General features: G+C 42.8%; 1 protein-coding gene across 1 annotated transcript in view; it reads right to left on the reverse strand.

The window, feature by feature from the left end:
• Positions 1-215: 215 nt before the first annotated feature.
• abca5 (ATP-binding cassette, sub-family A (ABC1), member 5) overlaps positions 216-22,953 on the reverse strand; it is a 120,937-nt gene continuing 98,199 nt past the window's right edge. The window contains exons 29-37 of the mRNA XM_038992100.1: positions 22,234-22,325; positions 18,202-18,377; positions 14,621-14,696; positions 13,666-13,760; positions 12,030-12,149; positions 1,526-1,678; positions 1,270-1,349; positions 1,102-1,157; positions 216-964 (exon numbers count right to left, since the gene is read on the reverse strand). Of these exons, the coding sequence (XP_038848028.1) occupies positions 824-964; positions 1,102-1,157; positions 1,270-1,349; positions 1,526-1,678; positions 12,030-12,149; positions 13,666-13,760; positions 14,621-14,696; positions 18,202-18,377; positions 22,234-22,325 (989 nt within the window). The 3' untranslated portion in view covers positions 216-823. The remainder of the gene's footprint in view (positions 965-1,101; positions 1,158-1,269; positions 1,350-1,525; positions 1,679-12,029; positions 12,150-13,665; positions 13,761-14,620; positions 14,697-18,201; positions 18,378-22,233; positions 22,326-22,953) is intronic.

A 22,953-nucleotide genomic window follows, 5' to 3' on the forward strand; every position in this document is an offset into this window, starting at 1 on the left:
ATATATATATATAAGAAGATCTATATTTATAAACTGGGTGGTTCGAGCCCTGAATGCTGATTGGCTGACAGCTGCGGTATATCAGACCGTATACTACAGGTATGACAAAACATTTATTTTTACTGCTCTAATTATGTTGGTAACCAGTTTATAATAGCAATAAGGTGCCTCGGGTTTTGTGGTATATGGCAAATATACCATGGCTAAGGGCTGTGTCCAGGCACTCCGCGATGAGTAATGCATAAGAATAGCCCTTAGCCATGGTATATTGGCCATATACCACACCTCCTCGGGCCTTATTGCTTAAATATACATATCCATATATACCAACTCGCTGTGAATTCAGATAAAAAATTAAATAAAACCTATTAAAAAAACGGAGTAGGTATTAGTCGTATCAGTGCGTCATAAGAGGAGGGAGATTCTGGTTGGGTGGAGTGGAGCAGGCCCCTTGGTTAGTCAGTGCAAAGGTCAGAAAACACACAGTAGTTCGGACAACTCACACACCTCAGCCCCAGAGAGACTTCCCATCCCAAACACACACAGTTCAGTTGCTAGCCCTCCAGGGCCATGTTCATAGGGGCATCCATCTGTCCTGTGACGCCCATCTTGTCCTATTAGTTTGGGCTGGTGGTGGGTGGTTGTGTGAGCCGTGAGGTGAGGGGTGAGTGCATTGCCAGGGCTGGCATAGCCTGTGCCATAGTAAACTCGTTTCCAGCCTCTTTAGGCTGGGGACGAGGTTAGTGCCATGTAGGCAGGGATAATGGGAGCCCAGAGACTGTGCCGGCCACAGACAGCCAGCCCCCCTCCCCCACAGTAGAGCTCAGAGCTGGTGCACAATGCTGTCTGTGTGGTTGACAGGCACAGGGCCGTCCTGGCGGAGCCGCTGCCACTGGAACGTGGTGCTGAGGGAACCCACCTCTTCCTCCTCGTTCTCCTGCTCCTTAGCAAACTCCATGAAGACCTGAGAGATGGGGTGAGAGAGAGAGCAAGAGAGAGACTAGCTAAGACAAATAGTCAGGAAGTGGATGGAGTTTGCATTGCAGTTGATGTAACATCATCACATGAAATTCAAGGTAAGGTTCACAAATGAGTACTTACCTGCTCTAAGGTTGATTGTGAAAAGTTGTACTCTTCAAAGTTGAAGGCTTGCTTAGCTGGAGGCAGGGGAGAGCAGAAAACATTAGAACACAATGCATTTTGCCTAAATTGTAACTGATCAATGAAACATGAGGCAGATGGTCAGAGAGTGATCACACACACACTCACCACTCTCTAGCTGAGAGAAGGACTTGGCCAGTGACTTGACATCCTCCATGGGGATCTTGTAAACCATCAGGGTGGCAAAGCTGCAAGACAGAGGCAGCAGGCTTTAGCATGTCATCACACACACACACACACACACACACACACACACACACACACACACACACACACACACACACACACACACACACACACACACACACACACACACACACACACACACACACACACACACACACACACCTCTGCTCTGACTCACCTCTCCTGTCTTGCAGCGTGAGGGAAGATTCGACGGATCTCCTTGTGGAGCAGTGCCACTTGTTGGAGCCCCGTCAGCTCCTCTCTCAGCTTCACTTCCAGGCTGTAGCCACGCCCATACTTCCCCTTCAGGTGCTGGATAGACCCAATACACCTGAGAGACAGAGACACATCATCATCATCATCATCATCATCACAACTACATAGACCCAATACACCTGAGACACATCATCATCACAACTACATAGACCCAATACACCTGAGACACATAATCATCATCACAACTACATAGACCCAATACACCTGAGACACATCATCATCATCATCACAACTACATAGACCCGATACACCTGAGACACATCATCATCATCATCATCATCACAACTACATAGACCCAATACACCTGAGACACATAATCATCATCACAACTACATAGACCCGATACACCTGAGACACATCATCATCATCATCACAACTACATAGACCCAATACACCTGAGACACATCATCATCACAACTACATAGACCCAATACACCTGAGACACATCATCATCATCATCACAACTACATAGACCCAATACACCTGAGACACATCATCATCATCATCATCATCATCACAACTACATAGACCCAATACACCTGAGACACATCATCATCACAACTACATAGACCCAATACACCTGAGACACATCATCATCATCATCACAACTACATAGACCCAATACACCTGAGACACATCATCATCATCATCACAACTACATAGACCCAATACACCTGAGACACATCATCATCACAACTACATAGACCCAATACACCTGAGACACATCATCATCATCATCACAACTACATAGACCCAATACACCTGAGACACATCATCATCACAACTACATAGACCCAATACACCTGAGACACATCATCATCATCATCACAACTACATAGACCCAATACACCTGAGACACATCATCATCATCATCACAACTACATAGACCCAATACACCTGAGACACATCATCATCACAACTACATAGACCCAATACACCTGAGACACATCATCATCATCATCACAACTACATAGACCCAATACACCTGAGACACATCATCATCACAACTACATAGACCCAATACACCTGAGACACATCATCATCATCATCACAACTACATAGACCCAATACACCTGAGACACATCATCATCATCACAACTACATAGACCCAATACACCTGAGACACATCATCATCATCATCATCACAACTACATAGACCCAATACACCTGAGACACATCATCATCATCATCACAACTACATAGACCCAATACACCTGAGACACATCATCATCACAACTACATAGACCCAATACACCTGAGACACATCATCATCATCATCATCATCACAACTACATAGACCCAATACACCTGAGACACATCATCATCACAACTACATAGACCCAATACACCTGAGACACATCATCATCATCATCACAACTACATAGACCCAAAACACCTGAGACACATCATCATCATCATCACAACTACATAGACCCAATACACCTGAGACACATCATCATCATCATCACAACTACATAGACCCAATACACCTGAGACACATCATCATCATCACAACTACATAGACCGAATACACCTGAGACACATCATCATCATCATCATCATCACAACTACATAGACCCAATACACCTGAGACACATCATCATCATCACAACTACATAGACCCAATACACCTGAGACACATCATCATCATCACAACTACATAGACCCAATACACCTGAGACACATCATCATCATCATCACAACTACATAGACCCAATACACCTGAGACACATCATCATCATCACAACTACATAGACCCAATACACCTGAGACACATCATCATCATCATCATCATCACAACTACATAGACCCAATACACCTGAGACACATCATCATCACAACTACATAGACCCAATACACCTGAGACACATCATCATCATCATCACAACTACATAGACCCAATACACCTGAGACACATCATCATCATCATCACAACTACATAGACCCGATACACCTGAGACACATCATCATCATCACAACTACATAGACCCAATACACCTGAGACACATCATCATCATCATCATCACAACTACATAGACCCAATACACCTGAGACACATCATCATCATCACAACTACATAGACCCAATACACATCATCATCACAACTACATAGACCCAATACACCTGAGACACATCATCATCATCATCACAACTACATAGACCCAATACACCTGAGACACATCATCATCATCATCACAACTACATAGACCCAATACACCTGAGACATAACACATCCTCATCACCATCATCACAACTACATAGACCCAATACACCTGAGACACATCATCATCATCATCACAACTACATAGACCCAATACACCTGAGACACATCATCATCATCATCACAACTACATAGACCCAATACACCTGAGACACATCATCATCACAACTACATAGACCCAATACACCTGAGACACATCATCATCATCATCACAACTACATAGACCCAATACACCTGAGACACATCATCATCACAACTACATAGACCCAATACACCTGAGACACATAATCATCATCACAACTACATAGACCCAATACACCTGAGACACATCATCATCATCATCACAACTACATAGACCCAATACACCTGAGACACATCATCATCATCATCATCACAACTACATAGACCCAATACACCTGAGACACATCATCATCATCATCACAACTACATAGACCCAATACACCTGAGACACATCATCATCACAACTACATAGACCCAATACACCTGAGACACATCATCATCATCATCATCATCACAACTACATAGACCCAATACACCTGAGACACATCATCATCACAACTACATAGACCCAATACACCTGAGACACATCATCATCATCATCACAACTACATAGACCCAAAACACCTGAGACACATCATCATCATCATCACAACTACATAGACCCAATACACCTGAGACACATCATCATCATCACAACTACATAGACCCAATACACATCATCATCACAACTACATAGACCCAATACACCTGAGACACATCATCATCATCATCACAACTACATAGACCCAATACACCTGAGACACATCATCATCATCATCACAACTACATAGACCCAATACACCTGAGACATAACACATCCTCATCACCATCATCACAACTACATAGACCCAATACACCTGAGACACATCATCATCATCATCACAACTACATAGACCCAATACACCTGAGACACATCATCATCATCATCACAACTACATAGACCCAATACACCTGAGACACATCATCATCACAACTACATAGACCCAATACACCTGAGACACATCATCATCATCATCACAACTACATAGACCCAATACACCTGAGACACATCATCATCATCATCATCACAACTACATAGACCCAATACACCTGAGACACATCATCATCATCATCACAACTACATAGACCCAATACACCTGAGACACATCATCATCACAACTACATAGACCCAATACACCTGAGACACATCATCATCATCATCATCATCACAACTACATAGACCCAATACACCTGAGACACATCATCATCATCATCACAACTACATAGACCCAAAACACCTGAGACACATCATCATCATCATCACAACTACATAGACCCAATACACCTGAGACACATCATCATCATCATCACAACTACATAGACCCAATACACCTGAGACACATCATCATCATCACAACTACATAGACCCAATACACCTGAGACACATCATCATCATCACAACTACATAGACCCAATACACCTGAGACACATCATCATCACAACTACATAGACCCAATACACCTGAGACACATCATCATCACAACTACATAGACCCAATACACCTGAGACACATCATCATCACAACTACATAGACCCAATACACCTGAGACACATCATCATCATCATCACAACTACATAGACCCAATACACCTGAGACACATCATCATCATCATCACAACTACATAGACCCAATACACCTGAGACACATCATCATCATCATCACAACTACATAGACCCAATACACCTGAGACACATCATCATCATCATCACAACTACATAGACCCAATACACCTGAGACACATCATCATCATCACAACTACATAGACCCAATACACCTGAGACACATCATCATCACAACTACATAGACCCAATACACCTGAGACACATCATCATCACAACTACATAGACCCAATACACCTGAGACACATCATCATCATCACAACTACATAGACCCAATACACATCATCATCACAACTACATAGACCCAATACACCTGAGACACATCATCATCATCATCATCATCACAACTACATAGACCCAATACACCTGAGACACATCATCATCACAACTACATAGACCCAATACACCTGAGACACATCATCATCATCATCACAACTACATAGACCCAATACACCTGAGACACATCATCATCATCATCACAACTACATAGACCCGATACACCTGAGACACATCATCATCATCACAACTACATAGACCCAATACACCTGAGACACATCATCATCATCATCATCACAACTACATAGACCCAATACACCTGAGACACATCATCATCATCATCACAACTACATAGACCCAATACACCTGAGACACATCATCATCATCACAACTACATAGACCCAATACACATCATCATCACAACTACATAGACCCAATACACCTGAGACACATCATCATCATCATCACAACTACATAGACCCAATACACCTGAGACACATCATCATCATCATCACAACTACATAGACCCAATACACCTGAGACATAACACATCCTCATCACCATCATCACAACTACATAGACCCAATACACCTGAGACACATCATCATCATCATCACAACTACATAGACCCAATACACCTGAGACACATCATCATCATCATCACAACTACATAGACCCAATACACCTGAGACACATCATCATCATCATCACAACTACATAGACCCAAAACACCTGAGACACATCATCATCATCATCACAACTACATAGACCCAATACACCTGAGACATAACACATCCTCATCACCATCATCACAACTACATAGACCCAATACACCTGAGACACATCATCATCATCATCACAACTACATAGACCCAATACACCTGAGACACATCATCATCATCATCACAACTACATAGACCCAATACATATCATCATCACAACTACATAGACCCAATACACCTGAGACACATCATCATCATCACAACTACATAGACCCAATACACCTGAGACACATCATCATCATCATCACAACTACATAGACCCAATACACCTGAGACACATCATCATCATCATCATCACAACTACATAGACCCAATACACCTGAGACACATCATCATCATCATCACAACTACATAGACCCAATACACCTGAGACACATCATCATCACAACTACATAGACCCAATACACCTGAGACACATCATCATCATCATCATCATCACAACTACATAGACCCAATACACCTGAGACACATCATCATCATCATCACAACTACATAGACCCAAAACACCTGAGACACATCATCATCATCATCACAACTACATAGACCCAATACACCTGAGACACATCATCATCATCATCACAACTACATAGACCCAATACACCTGAGACACATCATCATCATCACAACTACATAGACCCAATACACCTGAGACACATCATCATCATCACAACTACATAGACCCAATACACCTGAGACACATCATCATCACAACTACATAGACCCAATACACCTGAGACACATCATCATCACAACTACATAGACCCAATACACCTGAGACACATCATCATCACAACTACATAGACCCAATACACCTGAGACACATCATCATCATCATCACAACTACATAGACCCAATACACCTGAGACACATCATCATCATCATCACAACTACATAGACCCAATACACCTGAGACACATCATCATCATCATCACAACTACATAGACCCAATACACCTGAGACACATCATCATCATCATCACAACTACATAGACCCAATACACCTGAGACACATCATCATCATCATCACAACTACATAGACCCAATACACCTGAGACACATCATCATCATCATCACAACTACATAGACCCAATACACCTGACACATCATCATCATCACAACTACATAGACCCAATACACCTGAGACACATCATCATCATCATCACAACTACATAGACCCAATACACCTGAGACACATCATCATCACAACTACATAGACCCAATACACCTGAGACACATCATCATCATCATCACAACTACATAGACCCAATACACCTGAGACACATCATCATCATCACAACTACATAGACCCGATACACCTGAGACACATCATCATCATCATCATCATCACAACTACATAGACCCAATACACCTGAGACACATCATCATCACAACTACATAGACCCAATACACCTGAGACACATCATCATCATCACAACTACATAGACCCAATACACCTGAGACACATCATCATCACAACTACATAGACCCAATACACCTGAGACACATCATCATCATCATCATCATCATCACAACTACATAGACCCAATACACCTGAGACACATCATCATCATCACAACTACATAGACCCAATACACCTGAGACACATCATCATCACAACTACATAGACCCAATACACCTGAGACACATCATCATCATCATCACAACTACATAGACCCAATACACATCATCATCACAACTACATAGACCCAATACACCTGAGACACATCATCATCATCATCACAACTACATAGACCCAATACACCTGAGACACATCATCATCATCATCACAACTACATAGACCCAATACACCTGAGACACATCATCATCATCACAACTACATAGACCCAATACACCTGAGACACATCATCATCATCATCATCATCACAACTACATAGACCCAATACACCTGAGACACATCATCATCATCATCACAACTACATAGACCCAATACACCTGAGACACATCATCATCATCACAACTACATAGACCCAATACACCTGAGACACATCATCATCATCATCATCATCACAACTACATAGACCCAATACACCTGAGACACATCATCATCATCATCACAACTACATAGACCCAATACACCTGAGACACATCATCATCATCACAACTACATAGACCCAATACACCTGAGACACATCATCATCATCATCATCATCACAACTACATAGACCCAATACACCTGAGACACATCATCATCACAACTACATAGACCCAATACACCTGAGACACATCATCATCATCATCACAACTACATAGACCCAATACACCTGAGACACATCATCATCATCATCATCACAACTACATAGACCCGATACACCTGAGACACATCATCATCATCACAACTACATAGACCCAATACACCTGACACATCATCATCATCATCATCACAACTACATAGACCCAATACACCTGAGACACATCATCATCATCACAACTACATAGACCCAATACACCTGAGACACATCATCATCACAACTACATAGACCCAATACACCTGAGACACATCATCATCATCATCACAACTACATAGACCCAATACACCTGAGACACATCATCATCATCATCACAACTACATAGACCCAATACACCTGAGACACATCATCATCATCATCACAACTACATAGACCCAATACACCTGAGACACATCATCATCATCATCACAACTACATAGACCCAATACACCTGAGACACATCATCATCATCATCACAACTACATAGACCCAATACACCTGAGACACATCATCATCATCATCACAACTACATAGACCCAATACACCTGAGACACATCATCATCACAACTACATAGACCCAATACACCTGAGACACATCATCATCATCATCACAACTACATAGACCCAATACACCTGAGACACATCATCATCATCACAACTACATAGACCCGATACACCTGAGACACATCATCATCACAACTACATAGACCCAATACACCTGAGACACATCATCATCATCATCACAACTACATAGACCCAATACACCTGAGACACATCATCATCACAACTACATAGACCCAATACACCTGAGACACATCATCATCATCATCACAACTACATAGACCCAATACACCTGAGACACATCATCATCATCATCACAACTACATAGACCCAATACACCTGAGACACATCATCATCATCACAACTACATAGACCCAATACACCTGAGACACATCATCATCATCATCATCATCACAACTACATAGACCCAATACACCTGAGACACATCATCATCATCATCACAACTACATAGACCCAATACACCTGAGACACATCATCATCATCACAACTACATAGACCCAATACACCTGAGACACATCATCATCATCATCATCATCACAACTACATAGACCCAATACACCTGAGACACATCATCATCATCATCACAACTACATAGACCCAATACACCTGAGACACATCATCATCATCACAACTACATAGACCCAATACACCTGAGACACATCATCATCATCATCACAACTACATAGACCCAATACACCTGAGACACATCATCATCACAACTACATAGACCCAATACACCTGAGACACATCATCATCATCATCACAACTACATAGACCCAATACACCTGAGACACATCATCATCATCATCATCACAACTACATAGACCCGATACACCTGAGACACATCATCATCATCACAACTACATAGACCCAATACACCTGACACATCATCATCATCATCATCACAACTACATAGACCCAATACACCTGAGACACATCATCATCATCACAACTACATAGACCCAATACACCTGAGACACATCATCATCACAACTACATAGACCCAATACACCTGAGACACATCATCATCATCATCACAACTACATAGACCCAATACACCTGAGACACATCATCATCATCATCACAACTACATAGACCCAATACACCTGAGACACATCATCATCATCATCACAACTACATAGACCCAATACACCTGAGACACATCATCATCATCATCACAACTACATAGACCCAATACACCTGAGACACATCATCATCATCATCACAACTACATAGACCCAATACACCTGAGACACATCATCATCATCATCACAACTACATAGACCCAATACACCTGAGACACATCATCATCATCACAACTACATAGACCCAATACACCTGAGACACATCATCATCACAACTACATAGACCCAATACACCTGAGACACATCATCATCATCATCACAACTACATAGACCCAATACACCTGAGACACATCATCATCATCATCATCACAACTACATAGACCCAATACACCTGAGACACATCCTCATCACCATCATCACAACTACATAGACCCAATACACCTGAGACACATCATCATCATCATCACAACTACATAGACCCAATACACCTGAGACACATCATCATCATCATCATCACAACTACATAGACCCAATACACCTGAGACACATCATCATCATCACAACTACATAGACCCAATACACCTGAGACACATCATCATCATCATCATCACAACTACATAGACCCAATACACCTGAGACACATCATCATCACAACTACATAGACCCAATACACCTGAGACACATCATCATCATCATCACAACTACATAGACCCAATACACCTGAGACACATCATCATCATCATCACAACTACATAGACCCGATACACCTGAGACACATCATCATCATCATCATCACAACTACATAGACCCAATACACCTGAGACACATCATCATCATCATCATCACAACTACATAGACCCAATACACCTGAGACACATCATCATCATCACAACTACATAGACCCAATACACCTGAGACACATCATTATCACAACTACATAGACCCAATACACCTGAGACACATCATCATCATCATCACAACTACATAGACCCAATACACCTGAGACACATCATCATCATCATCACAACTACATAGACCCAATACACCTGAGACACATCATCATCACAACTACATAGACCCAATACACCTGAGACACATCATCATCATCATCACAACTACATAGACCCAATACACCTGAGATATAACACATCCTCATCACCATCATCCTAATCACAACTACCACAAATCAACTCCCCAATACACCACCTGATCTCAACATCAAACAAAATATCTAAACACTAAAAACATACCTACAGTATGATAAAAAGACAAAGTTATTTATAACCTAGTTACTGCGACATAGATTATTAGCTATAGCAATGTATTTGCAACATATCACACCTTCTCCCCAATGTCAGAGCTTCTGGACATCCCCCTGTCCCCCTCATTGAGTTGGATAGAGGGCAGACCACAAACAGCCATTGTGGCAAGTGCATTCTCTATCCAACGCTATGTTCCACCCATCTTCACCCCTACTCTGATACCCCAACACTCACCTGAGCTGCCCTGACACCATGATGGCCACGCGGTCACACACAGCCTCAGCCTCCTCCATGTAGTGAGTGGTCAGAATGGCCCCACGCTGGCGGTTCTTAAACGCTGCCCGGATAGCCCTCCTGGAGACCGGACGAACCAGAGGAACAGAAGGACCACAGCCTTAGCACTTTACTGGCTACTTAACAGAGTAGAACAATGAAAATCTAAAACTAAAAAACAAACTGAAAACCTTTGAAACTGAAGATGACATATACTTTTGGTTATGTAGTGTATGGACACCTGCTCGTCAACCATCTCATTCCAAAATCATGGGCATTAATATGGAGTTGGTTCCCCTTTTGCTGCTATAACAGCCTCCACTCTTCTGGGAAGGCTTTCCACTAGATGTTAGAACATTGCTGCAGGGACTTGCTTCCATTCAGACACAAGAGCATTAGTGAGGTTGGACACTGATGTTGGGCTATTAGGCCTGTTGGGCTAGTCGGCATTCCAATTAATTCCAAAGGTGTTCGATGGGGTTGAAGTCAGGGCTCTGTGCAGGCCAGTCAAGTTCTTTCACACTGATCTTGACAAACATTTTCTATATGAACCTCGCTTTGTGCACGGGGGCATTGTCATGCTGAAACTGGAATGGGCCTTCCTCAAACTGTTGCCACAAAGTTGGAAGCACAGAATCATCTAGAATGTAATTGTATGCTGTAGCGTTAAGATTTCCCTTCACTGGAACAAAGGGGCCTAGCCCGAACCATGGAAAACAGCTCCAGACCATTATTCCTCTTCCACCAAACTTTACAGTTGGCACTTTGCATTCGGGCAGGTAGCGTTCTCCTGGCATCTGCCAAACCCAGATTTGTCCTTCGGACTGCCAGAGAGTGAAGAATGATTCATCACTCCAGAGAAAGCGTTTCCACTGCACCAGAGTCCAATGGCGGCGAGCTTTACATCACTCCAGCCGACGCTTGGCATTACGGATGGTGATCTAAAGCTTGTGTGCGGCTGCTCGGCCGTGAAATTTCATGAAGCTCCCGACGAACAGTTCTTGTGCTGACGTTGCTTCCAGAGGTAGTTTGGAACTTGTTAGTGAGTGTTGCAACCGAGGACAGACGATTTTTATGCGATACACGCTTCAGCACTCTGTGGTCCCATTCTGTGAGCTTGTGTGGCCTACCACTTTGCAGCTGAGCCGTTGTTGCTCCTAGACGTTTCCACTTCACAGTAACATCACTTACAGTTGACTGGAGCAGCTCTAGCAAGGTAGAAGTTTGACAAACTGACTTGTTGGAAAGGTGGCATCCTATGACGGTGCCACTTTGAAAGTGACTGAGCTCTTCAGTAAGGCCATTCTACGGCCAATGTTTGTCTATGGAGATTGCATGGCTGTGTGCTCGATTTATACACCTGTCAGCAATGGGTGTGGCTGAAATAGCTGAATCCACTGAAGGTGTGTCCACATGCTTTTGTATATATAGTGTACATATACAAATGACACAATGAAACACGATACATTCTGGTTTCTATTGATTGCAGTGTGATTTTGCTGTAATTTCTCAGCCTTGTACCGCACAACTATTTCTTGTCAACAACATTGTTTTGGTCTGATTGTGCCTGTCCCAGTGAGAGGAGCATGGGTCTCACCACATGCGTTGTTTGGACTTGGGGTCCATCCCTGTAGAAGGCTCGTCCAGCAGAACTATCTGAGGGTTCCCCAACATGCTGAGAGCAAAGCACAACTGAAACACATAAACAGGAAACACAAAGGAAAACAGTCAACAACGTGTGGCACAGATACAAATGAAACAGGCAAATGAGAATTAGTGAGGGCAAAAGGATTTGAATGTTTGGGCTAGGCTAAAACACACAAAGAAAACGCAACAATAAAAATCAAATATATTTATAAAGCACCTTTTACATCAGCAGATGTCCCAAAGTGCTTATACAGAAAACCAAACCTAAAATTCTAAACAGCAAGCAATGTAGACATAGAAGCAAGGTTGGCTAGGAAAAACTCCCTAGTAAGTCAGGAAGAAACCTAGAGGAACCAGGCTCTGAGGGGTTGACAGTCTTCTTCTGGCTTTCCCAGGTGGAGATTATAAGATTGTCCATTAAGGCCAGATCGTTCTTCAAGATGTTCAAACTACCATAGATGACCAGCAGGGTCAAATAATAAATCACAGTGGTTGTAGGGGGTACAACCTGTAGCCTTTTCTTTCCAGCACCTCAGGAGTAAACGTCAATTGGATTCTCATAGCTGAGCATTCAGAGATTGAGACAGCAGTCAACATACTGTGACACAGATATACAAATTAAACAAGTGAGCAAAGTAAGGTTGTAGGGTTGTTTGAACTGGCAGAGGGAGGATACACTCACCTCATTTCCTCTCTCTATTATCAAACATCACATTAAATGATGGATGGTACTGCTAGGCCCAAACGGAATCTCTGAAGCAACCCCATTTCAGCTTTCCAAATGTCTCCCTGGCAGGCAGTTTCAAAGTAAAAGTCTCCCTTTCCACAGTGTTATGTAAAGGTGTGTGGAGAGTAGACAGAGTGTAAAGTGGAACTCTCTCTTGCTCTCCCTCTTTCTGTCTCACCTTCCTCTTGATCCCAGCTGAGAGGTTTTTTGCCTGCTTGTGGAGGTGGCCCTTCAGCTCCAGAGCATTCACCACACTGATAGGAACACAGAGAGAGAGAGACAAACACAAAGTTCACACAAAGTCCATTCCACAGGAGACCACAGCAAAAAGGTACATAACAGAAAAATAAAGAGGGCCAAGTCTAAAAGGCAGGTTAGATAAGAGGCAAACGTTAGACACATTATTCATTTTTTAGGATTAAAATGAACTCCAGATAAACAATCCAATCAATGCTTAGTTGTCAACAGTACATCTCTGACTACATCAGGCACCAGCTGTTACTACCACAAGAAAGTTGACATAAGGGTATTTATATCTATTATGGGGTCCAAACACATTAATGCACTTACATTACATATATAAAAAGATAAAACAGTACATCATATAACATTATTACACTACTACATATCTACAATACAAAATGTATAAAACCACCGTACAACAATATTACAACGTACGTGTGTGTAGTGTGTGTGTGCTAGCGCTTGTGTGCGTATGCTTGTGTCTGCACCTTTGTGTGTCTCTTCACAGTCCCCGCTGTTCCATAAGGTGTATTTTTACCTGTTTTTTTATATATTTTTTTTATTTTTAAATCTGGACTTGGGGATTGTGAAGAGACCTCTGGTGACATGTCTTGTGGGGTATGTATGGGTGTCTGAGCTGTGTGCTAGTAGTTTAAACAGACAACTCAGTGCATTCAGCTTGTCAACACCTCTTACAAAAACAAGTAGTGATGAAGTCAATCTCTCTTCCACTTTGAGCCATGAGAGATTTACATGCATATCATTGTTAGCTCTCTGTTTACTTTAAAGGGCCAGCCGTGCTGCCCTGTTCTGAGCCAATTGTAATTACCCTAAGTCCCTCTTTGTGGCACAATGGTTAACATCTCTTTTCTGAGTGTACTGCATATAACCAGCTTCTCAGGCGCCATCTCAGTGTGCTTTATTCTATAGCTAGAGGACTCCTGATAGTATAATTTTTTTGTCTTTATCTATTGATGTCTAGTACTGTCTGTTTGCTAGCAAGGGCCATCTACTTTAAGTGCTCCCTGTCTTCACAGTGACCTACTTGGTGTCTGCTGACTGTTCATAATTTGCAGATAGTTCATGACACATCAATCAGGATGAAGGTACAGGGCAATTTGTGACTTCTTTTGGTAATCAGTGGGTATATTGGAGTGCTTTCACTTCTCCTAGGCAATCAGCAATTAGTACAGGCAGGCGTGCTCTCCACCTCTGATAAGCAATTAGCAATTAGTGTTAGTTCTTCAGTCTCCCCTGGTTTCTCAGCGGTAGCGGCGGTCGTGTCAGTTCGGTCTCATAACTAAGACCAAAGCCGAAACAAAGACGGTTCTGCGGAGTTGTTGGAGGAAGGCTCCACACTCTCACTTGAGTATATTTTACCTAGTTATTTACTTTGATTTTGCAGCTTTGTCAACCCTGTGCGTTTTCTATACCTGTTTGCACCTCTCCCTGTAGTATTGACAGACGTTCCCCACAACTTGGTTGCAACCCTCCTAATTTAGTGTACCCTGCACGCACAATCCATGTGGAATTCCTGGTCTCTGGCAGCATTTGGAACTGCCACTCTGCGGTCAAGAATGCCTAGTTCATCTCAGCCTATGCTGCCATTCAATGCCTCAACCTTTTGGCCCTGATGAAGACATATATCACCCCAGAGAACACTGCTACTCCAGCTACTCTACATCTGACTGTTTCTCTCATAGTCTGAGAGCACCTGGTCTTTGGTGGTGGTGACACAGGTCTACAAATTTCTCCTAAGTGGAGATTTTCTATTCTCACCTGTCCATCTCCTCTCCCTTCTGCTAAATAATTCTCCCGACTCTGCCTCTTCGACTCTACTTCCCTCCCTTTCCACATCCTATGACCTGCACAGTCCCCTCCCCTCCTGCTCCGTGGCTGAGTGACTCATTGTGAGTTTACAGAACAGGGCTGCGAGCAGCTGAGTGAAAAATAGAGGACACTAAACCTCCGGAGAACCTATCATCCTTTCACTCCCTCCTCTCTACCTTCTCTTCCTCTGTATCTGCTGCTAAAGCCACTTTCAACCACTACATTTCATGCTTCTGCCTCTAACCCTAGGAAGTTCTTCCACCTTCTCCCTCCTCCCTCTCTGTGGACGAGTTTGTCAACAACTTTGGGGAAAAATAGGTTGACGACATCCGCTACTCCTTCACTCAGCCTATTGAGTCCACTGGTCTCACTCAACTACCCTACGCCTTGACCTCTTTCTCCCCTTTTCCAGATGACGTCTGGCCACTGGACAACCTGCCCGCTCGACCCCAGACCATCTCGGAGACCTTCTCTCATTAACTCATCCCTGACCACTGGCTGCGTCCCCTCTAAATTCAAAATGGCCAGAGTTGCTCCCCTCAAGAAACCAACACTCGACTCATCTGACGTCAAACTATAGACCTGTAGCCTTTCCTTTCCAAAACACTTGAGTGTGCTGTCTATGATCAACTTTATCGTTATGGCTCTCAACGATCTTGACCCTAAATAGTCAGGCTTCAAGATGGGTCACCCAACCGAGACTGCTCTTCTGTGTCAGAGGCTCTCTGCACTGCCAAAGCTGACTCTCTCCTCTGTTCTCATCCTGCTAGATCTATCCACTGCCTTTGACACCATGAACCATCAGATCCTTCTCTCCACCCTCTCAGGGCTGGGCATCTCGGGCTCTGCACACTTTTGGATTGAATCCTACCTGGCAGGCCGATCCTACCAGATGACATGGAGAGGATCTGCGTCGGACACAGATTTACTGGTGTCCCCCAGCGCTCGGTTCTAGGGCCTCTATACACCAAGTCACTCGACTCCGTCATATCCTCACATGGTATCTCCTATCATTGCTCTGCAGATGACACGCAACTACCTTTCTCCTTCCCTTCTGACACCCAGGTGCCCGGCCCACCACCTCAAGCTCAATAAGACATAACTGCTCTTCCCCTGGGGGAAGGCCTGCCCGCTCAAAGACCTCTCCATCATGGTTGACAACTCCAGTGTCGCCCTCCCAGAGTGCAAAGAACCTTGGCGTGACACTGGACAACACTGTTGTTCTCTGCAAACATCAAAGCAGTGACCCGCTCTTGCAGGTTCATGCTCTACAACATCCGTAGAGTATGACCCTATAATACACAGGAAGTGGTGAAGGTCATAATCCAGGCACTTGTCATCTCCCATCTGGACTACTGCAACTTGCTGTTGGCTGGGTTCCCCTCTTGTGCCATCAAAACTCCGAAACTTATCCAGAACGCGGCCGTCTGCCTGGTTTTCAAGTTCTCCCATGTCACCCCGCTCCTCCTCATGCTCCACTGGCTTCCAGTTGAAGCTCCCATCCACTACAAGACCATGGTGCTTACCTACGGAACAGCAACTGCCCCCACCCACCACACTTTCGTTGCCTGTGATATGTGGTTGTCCTTCCTAGTTAACATGAATGCAGTCACACTGGAAAAGAGCACACTGGAAAAGAGCTGCTAAATTACAAGTATTAACTGTATTATGATAGTGGATAGTTACCGTGTGATGATGCCAGGGACGTCCTGTCCCTGGAGGCCCTTGATGGCAGCGTAGATCTCCAGGTGTTCCTCCAGGGTGATGCGGGGCCACAAAGGGCTGACCTGGGGACAGTAGCCTATATGCTCCAGGGGGTTGTCTACTGGACGGAACTCTGTACTGTAGTCCCCCATCAGGACCTGAGGCAAGAAAAACAGACTGTCATATTTAATCAGAGGATCAGATTGGACCTTAAATGCAGCTGTTTGGTCTCAATTATTGCCCAGAAATGGTTTAACTTCTTATGGCTGCAGGGGCAGTATTGAGTAGCTTGGATGAAAGGTGCACAGAGGTGCCCAGAGTAAACAACCTGCTCCTCAGTCATAGTTGCTAATATATGCATTATTATTAGGATAGAAAACACTCTGAAGTTTCTAAAACTGTTTGAATTATGTCTGTGAGTATAACAGAACTCATATGGCAGGCAAAAACCTGGTAAAAAATCCAACCAGGAAGTGAGAAATCTGAGGTTGGTCGATTTTCAACTCATCGCCAATTGAAAACACAGTAGGATATGGATCTGTTTGCACTTCCTACGGCTTCCACTAGATGTCAACAGTCTGTAGAACCTTGAATGAAGCTTCTACTGTGATGTGGGGCTGAATGAGAGGGGAATGAATCAGTGGCGCCAATGTAAACTGAGGTTTTTGGATATAAATATGAACTTAATTGAACAAAACATATATGTATTGTGTAACATGAAGTCCTATGAGTGTCATCTGATGAAGATCATCAAAGGTTAGTGATTAATTTTCTCTATCTGCTTTTTGTGACTCCTGTCTTTGGCTGGAAAAATAGCTGTGTTTTTCTGTGATTTTGCGGTGACCTAACAATCGTTCGTGGTGCTTTCGCTGTAAAGCCTATTTGAAATCGGACACTTTGGTGGGATTAACAACAAGATTACCTTTAAAATGGTATAAGATACATGTATGGTATAAGATACATGTATGTTGCACTTTCACTGGCTGTTGTCATATTATCCCGTTAATGGGATTGCAGCCATAAGAAGTTAATATTAAATACCTTTTATTGTGATTTCTTTACAATTTTGATGGAAAACAAACCTTAGCAAAGAGCAATTTCTCAAGCAAGAATTGTGTTAGGACTGTCTGGGAGTGGACAACTGCAAACGAGCGGTCTTTTCAAACAGCTCCTACACTAAAAGGGCATCCTAATTTTGACAGTATTATTCTAACCTCAGTGGAAACAGTACATACAAAGTATTCAGATCCCTTTCGTCACATTGAAAGCCTTATTCTAAAATTGATTGAAAAAAAAAATCTCAATCTACACGATACCCCTTAATGACAAAGCAAAAACAGGTTTGTAGAATTGTTTGCAAATAAATGTATTTACATGACTCGAAATTGAGCTCAGGTGTATCCTGTTCCATTGATCATCCTTGATGTTTCTACAACTTGATTGAAGTCCACCTGTGGTCAATTCATTGGACATGATTTGGAAAGTTACTATACAAGGTCCCACAGTTGACGGTGCATGTCAGAGCAAAAACCAAGCCACGAGTTTGAAGGAATTGTCTGTAGAGCTCCGAGACAGGATTGTGTCAAGGCACAAACATTTCTGCAGCAACGAAGGTGCACAAGAACACAGTGGCCTCCATTCTTAAATGGAAGAAGTTTGGAAGCACCTTGGTCAGGGAGGTGACCAAGAACCCCAGAGTTCCTCTGTGGAGATTGGAGAACCTTCCAGAAGGACAACCATCTCTGCAGTACTCCACCAATCAGGCCTTTATGGTAGAATGGCCAGACGAAAGCCACTCCTCAGTAAAAGGCGCTTGGAGTTTGCCAAAAGGCACCTGAAGAACTCAGACCATGAGAAACTAGATTCTCTGGTCAGATGAAACCAGGATTGAACTCTTTGGCTTGAAAGCAAAGTGTCACATCTGGAGGAAACCTGGCACCATCCCTACGGTGAAGCATGCTGGTAGGGCTGGGCGATATGTAACGATATAGATCGTGTGACGATAGAGCATAATAGAAAAAAGTATATAATTTATTTCGTTGTCGCAAATCACTCTTTACGGCAATATTTTTTTGTCAATTGGACAACGCTTAGCGTTCTTCCACACGGGGAAATTTGCAACACAAACAAACATGGAGATGAAACGTGACAGAGCACGGAGACACGGAGCTCGTACCTAAAAGGGCTACTTCGGTCACATGGACATAGTTTGGGCATGAAAAGTCTGACACGGACCAGAAAACCGTCCTCTGCAAAATATGCCTCAGGCCGGTCTCGACAACAGGCTCAAACACCACTAACCTCTTACCACCAACGCAAGAATCGTGTGAAACAGTACAGAGAGAGTCTACGGATGAGACCCAAAAAAGTACAGTCGAGTGCTCAAAACAAACCCCTGACTCAGACGTTGCAAGAGGCTTTTGCCCACGAAGATGGGAGTTAACAGCTGCCGTTACAACTTACATCTGCAAAGACATGGCCCCAATTTACACGGTCGAGAAACGGGGGTTTCGTGAGTTGGTGCTAACACTCGACCCAAGGTACCAAATGCAAATTGATGTGACACGTATTAATGCAAAACAGGCAAGCCCACAAATATTTTTTCGGCCTATATTTATTTTGTTTGCAACTATAGTTTTCCATTTACCTTTTGTTACATGCTTAATTGAAAATGTGCACAAGTTCTAAATAAAAGGAGAAATCCAATATGTGTAAGTACCTTTAATTTGTTGAGTATAATTCAAAATGTAATAAGAAATAGGCCTTTACATGTGGTCATTTTATATAAACTATTTATTCATTGAATTTACAGAATGTGCTATATCGGGATATGAGATTTTGACCATATTGCCCAACCCTACATGGTGGTGGCAGCATCAAGACCCTAAGCACACAGCCAAGACAACGCAGGAGTGGCTTCGGGACAAGTCTCTGAATGTCCTTGAGTGGTCCAGCCAGAGCCCGGACTTGAACCCGATCGAACATCTTTGGAGAGACCTGAAAATAGCTGTGCAGCGACCCTCCCCATCCAACCTGACAGAACCTGAGAGGATCTACAGAGAAGAATGGGAGAAACTGAGTAAAGGGTATGATTTACTTATGCAAATGTAATCGTTTTATTTGTAATACATTTGCAAAAATGTATTACATTTTTTTTTTCTCTTTGTCATGGGGTCGAAAAAACGATTTAATACATTTTAGAATAAGGCTAACGTAACAAAATGTGGAAAAAGTCAATGGTCTTAAGAATCTAGTTTTTCACTGCAATGGGCCTTTAAGGCTAAACCTCACATTAAACAACCATCTTTCCTGTAGTTGTGCGCACACTAAATGATGGGGTCACACTACAAGATTCTTCACTTGGTCTTGAGGATTGCCAATACCACGGTGTCGCACGAAAACAATGATGGGCTTAGATTTAACGTAGCTACAACAAGCTGTGGCTCAAAGCAGCCCTAAATGTTTTCAGTCAGACATTCACGCTTACCATTCAGAGTTGATATATCTAGCCAACAATTTGAAATGAATAAGATTGATTGTGAACTTCAGAGCTGTAACAATTTGACACTTTGGCTTTGATTTAAAGGCAAGTACAAATGCATACTAGCAGTAGTCATCGATCCTTCTCGAGTCTACACATTATGGGTGACGCAAAACAACGTGCTCTCATTGGCTATTGCTCATCACCGATCTCAAAACTTGTCGTTGCATATTTCACACAACGAGAATTGTTTGAAAATATCGTGATGTCTGGGACTGCTCAAAGATTGAGTCTCTGACCCACTCCCAGTAAACAAGCGTCGGTTACTGCCACGCACCCCAAGTAGGCAACAACATGGGGATTTTGTCTCTGATCTCAAACTTGTCTGGGACAGCTAAATCGGGACCAAAATCGTGTAACGTACACCCAGCTTAAAAGCCATTTTAAATGTATATGACTTATAAGTCCAGGAAACTGGCCCTAAAAATTCCATATTGGGTCCAGCCAAAAGACAGAGGGTGAATGGTATGTACCTGTCCAGCGGTTGGGACTGTGTCTCCAGACAACATATGCATGATGGTGCTTTTCCCTGCTCCGTTGGGCCCCAGCAGTCCAAGCACCTCACCTGAACACACATACAGTTGATATACTGGTTCTGTTATGAGACCATTGACATTGTTCAAAAACCCAAGCTTCACAGTGCAGACCTCAGAGATTTCTCTGCCATTAATATCCTTGGACGGGCCGCTTAAGTACAAACAGTGTAAAATATATATAGAATTTTTTTATACATTTTGCAATGGAAAAATGTTTTCAGTGTAAACTTAAACGACTAAAAACAGATAGTATGTAGAAAAGATAATGGACCTAAATATTTTTTTTATAATATAATCTTTGAACTAACCACCAAAATAAAATATAGACAGTCAGGGAGAATAGAAAAATCCCAAAACAATTCATTTAGCAGTATATATTTTGTTATGTTTGGGCAAAAGAACACAGCATTAGCCATGGCAAAATGCATAGAATTGCAGGAAATCTGCTTTAAAACAAAAATAATAATAGCAGCTGCATGGAAAGTGTAGAATTGGGGGAGATTGGCTTGTCTATAATTTCTTGACACCGCCAAGATTGGGGCCACTAATTATTTTTTTTTACTGCGCAGGCAGAACAACCCTGCCACATCCCTTACCACGCCCACCACCTAAGCCTAATTTAAATCCAGTTGAGGCTGCTGAGGGGAGGACGGCGTA

This window comes from Salvelinus namaycush, chromosome 4, assembly GCF_016432855.1.
Source record: "Salvelinus namaycush isolate Seneca chromosome 4, SaNama_1.0, whole genome shotgun sequence".
In the NCBI taxonomy this organism is placed as follows: domain Eukaryota; kingdom Metazoa; phylum Chordata; class Actinopteri; order Salmoniformes; family Salmonidae; genus Salvelinus; species Salvelinus namaycush.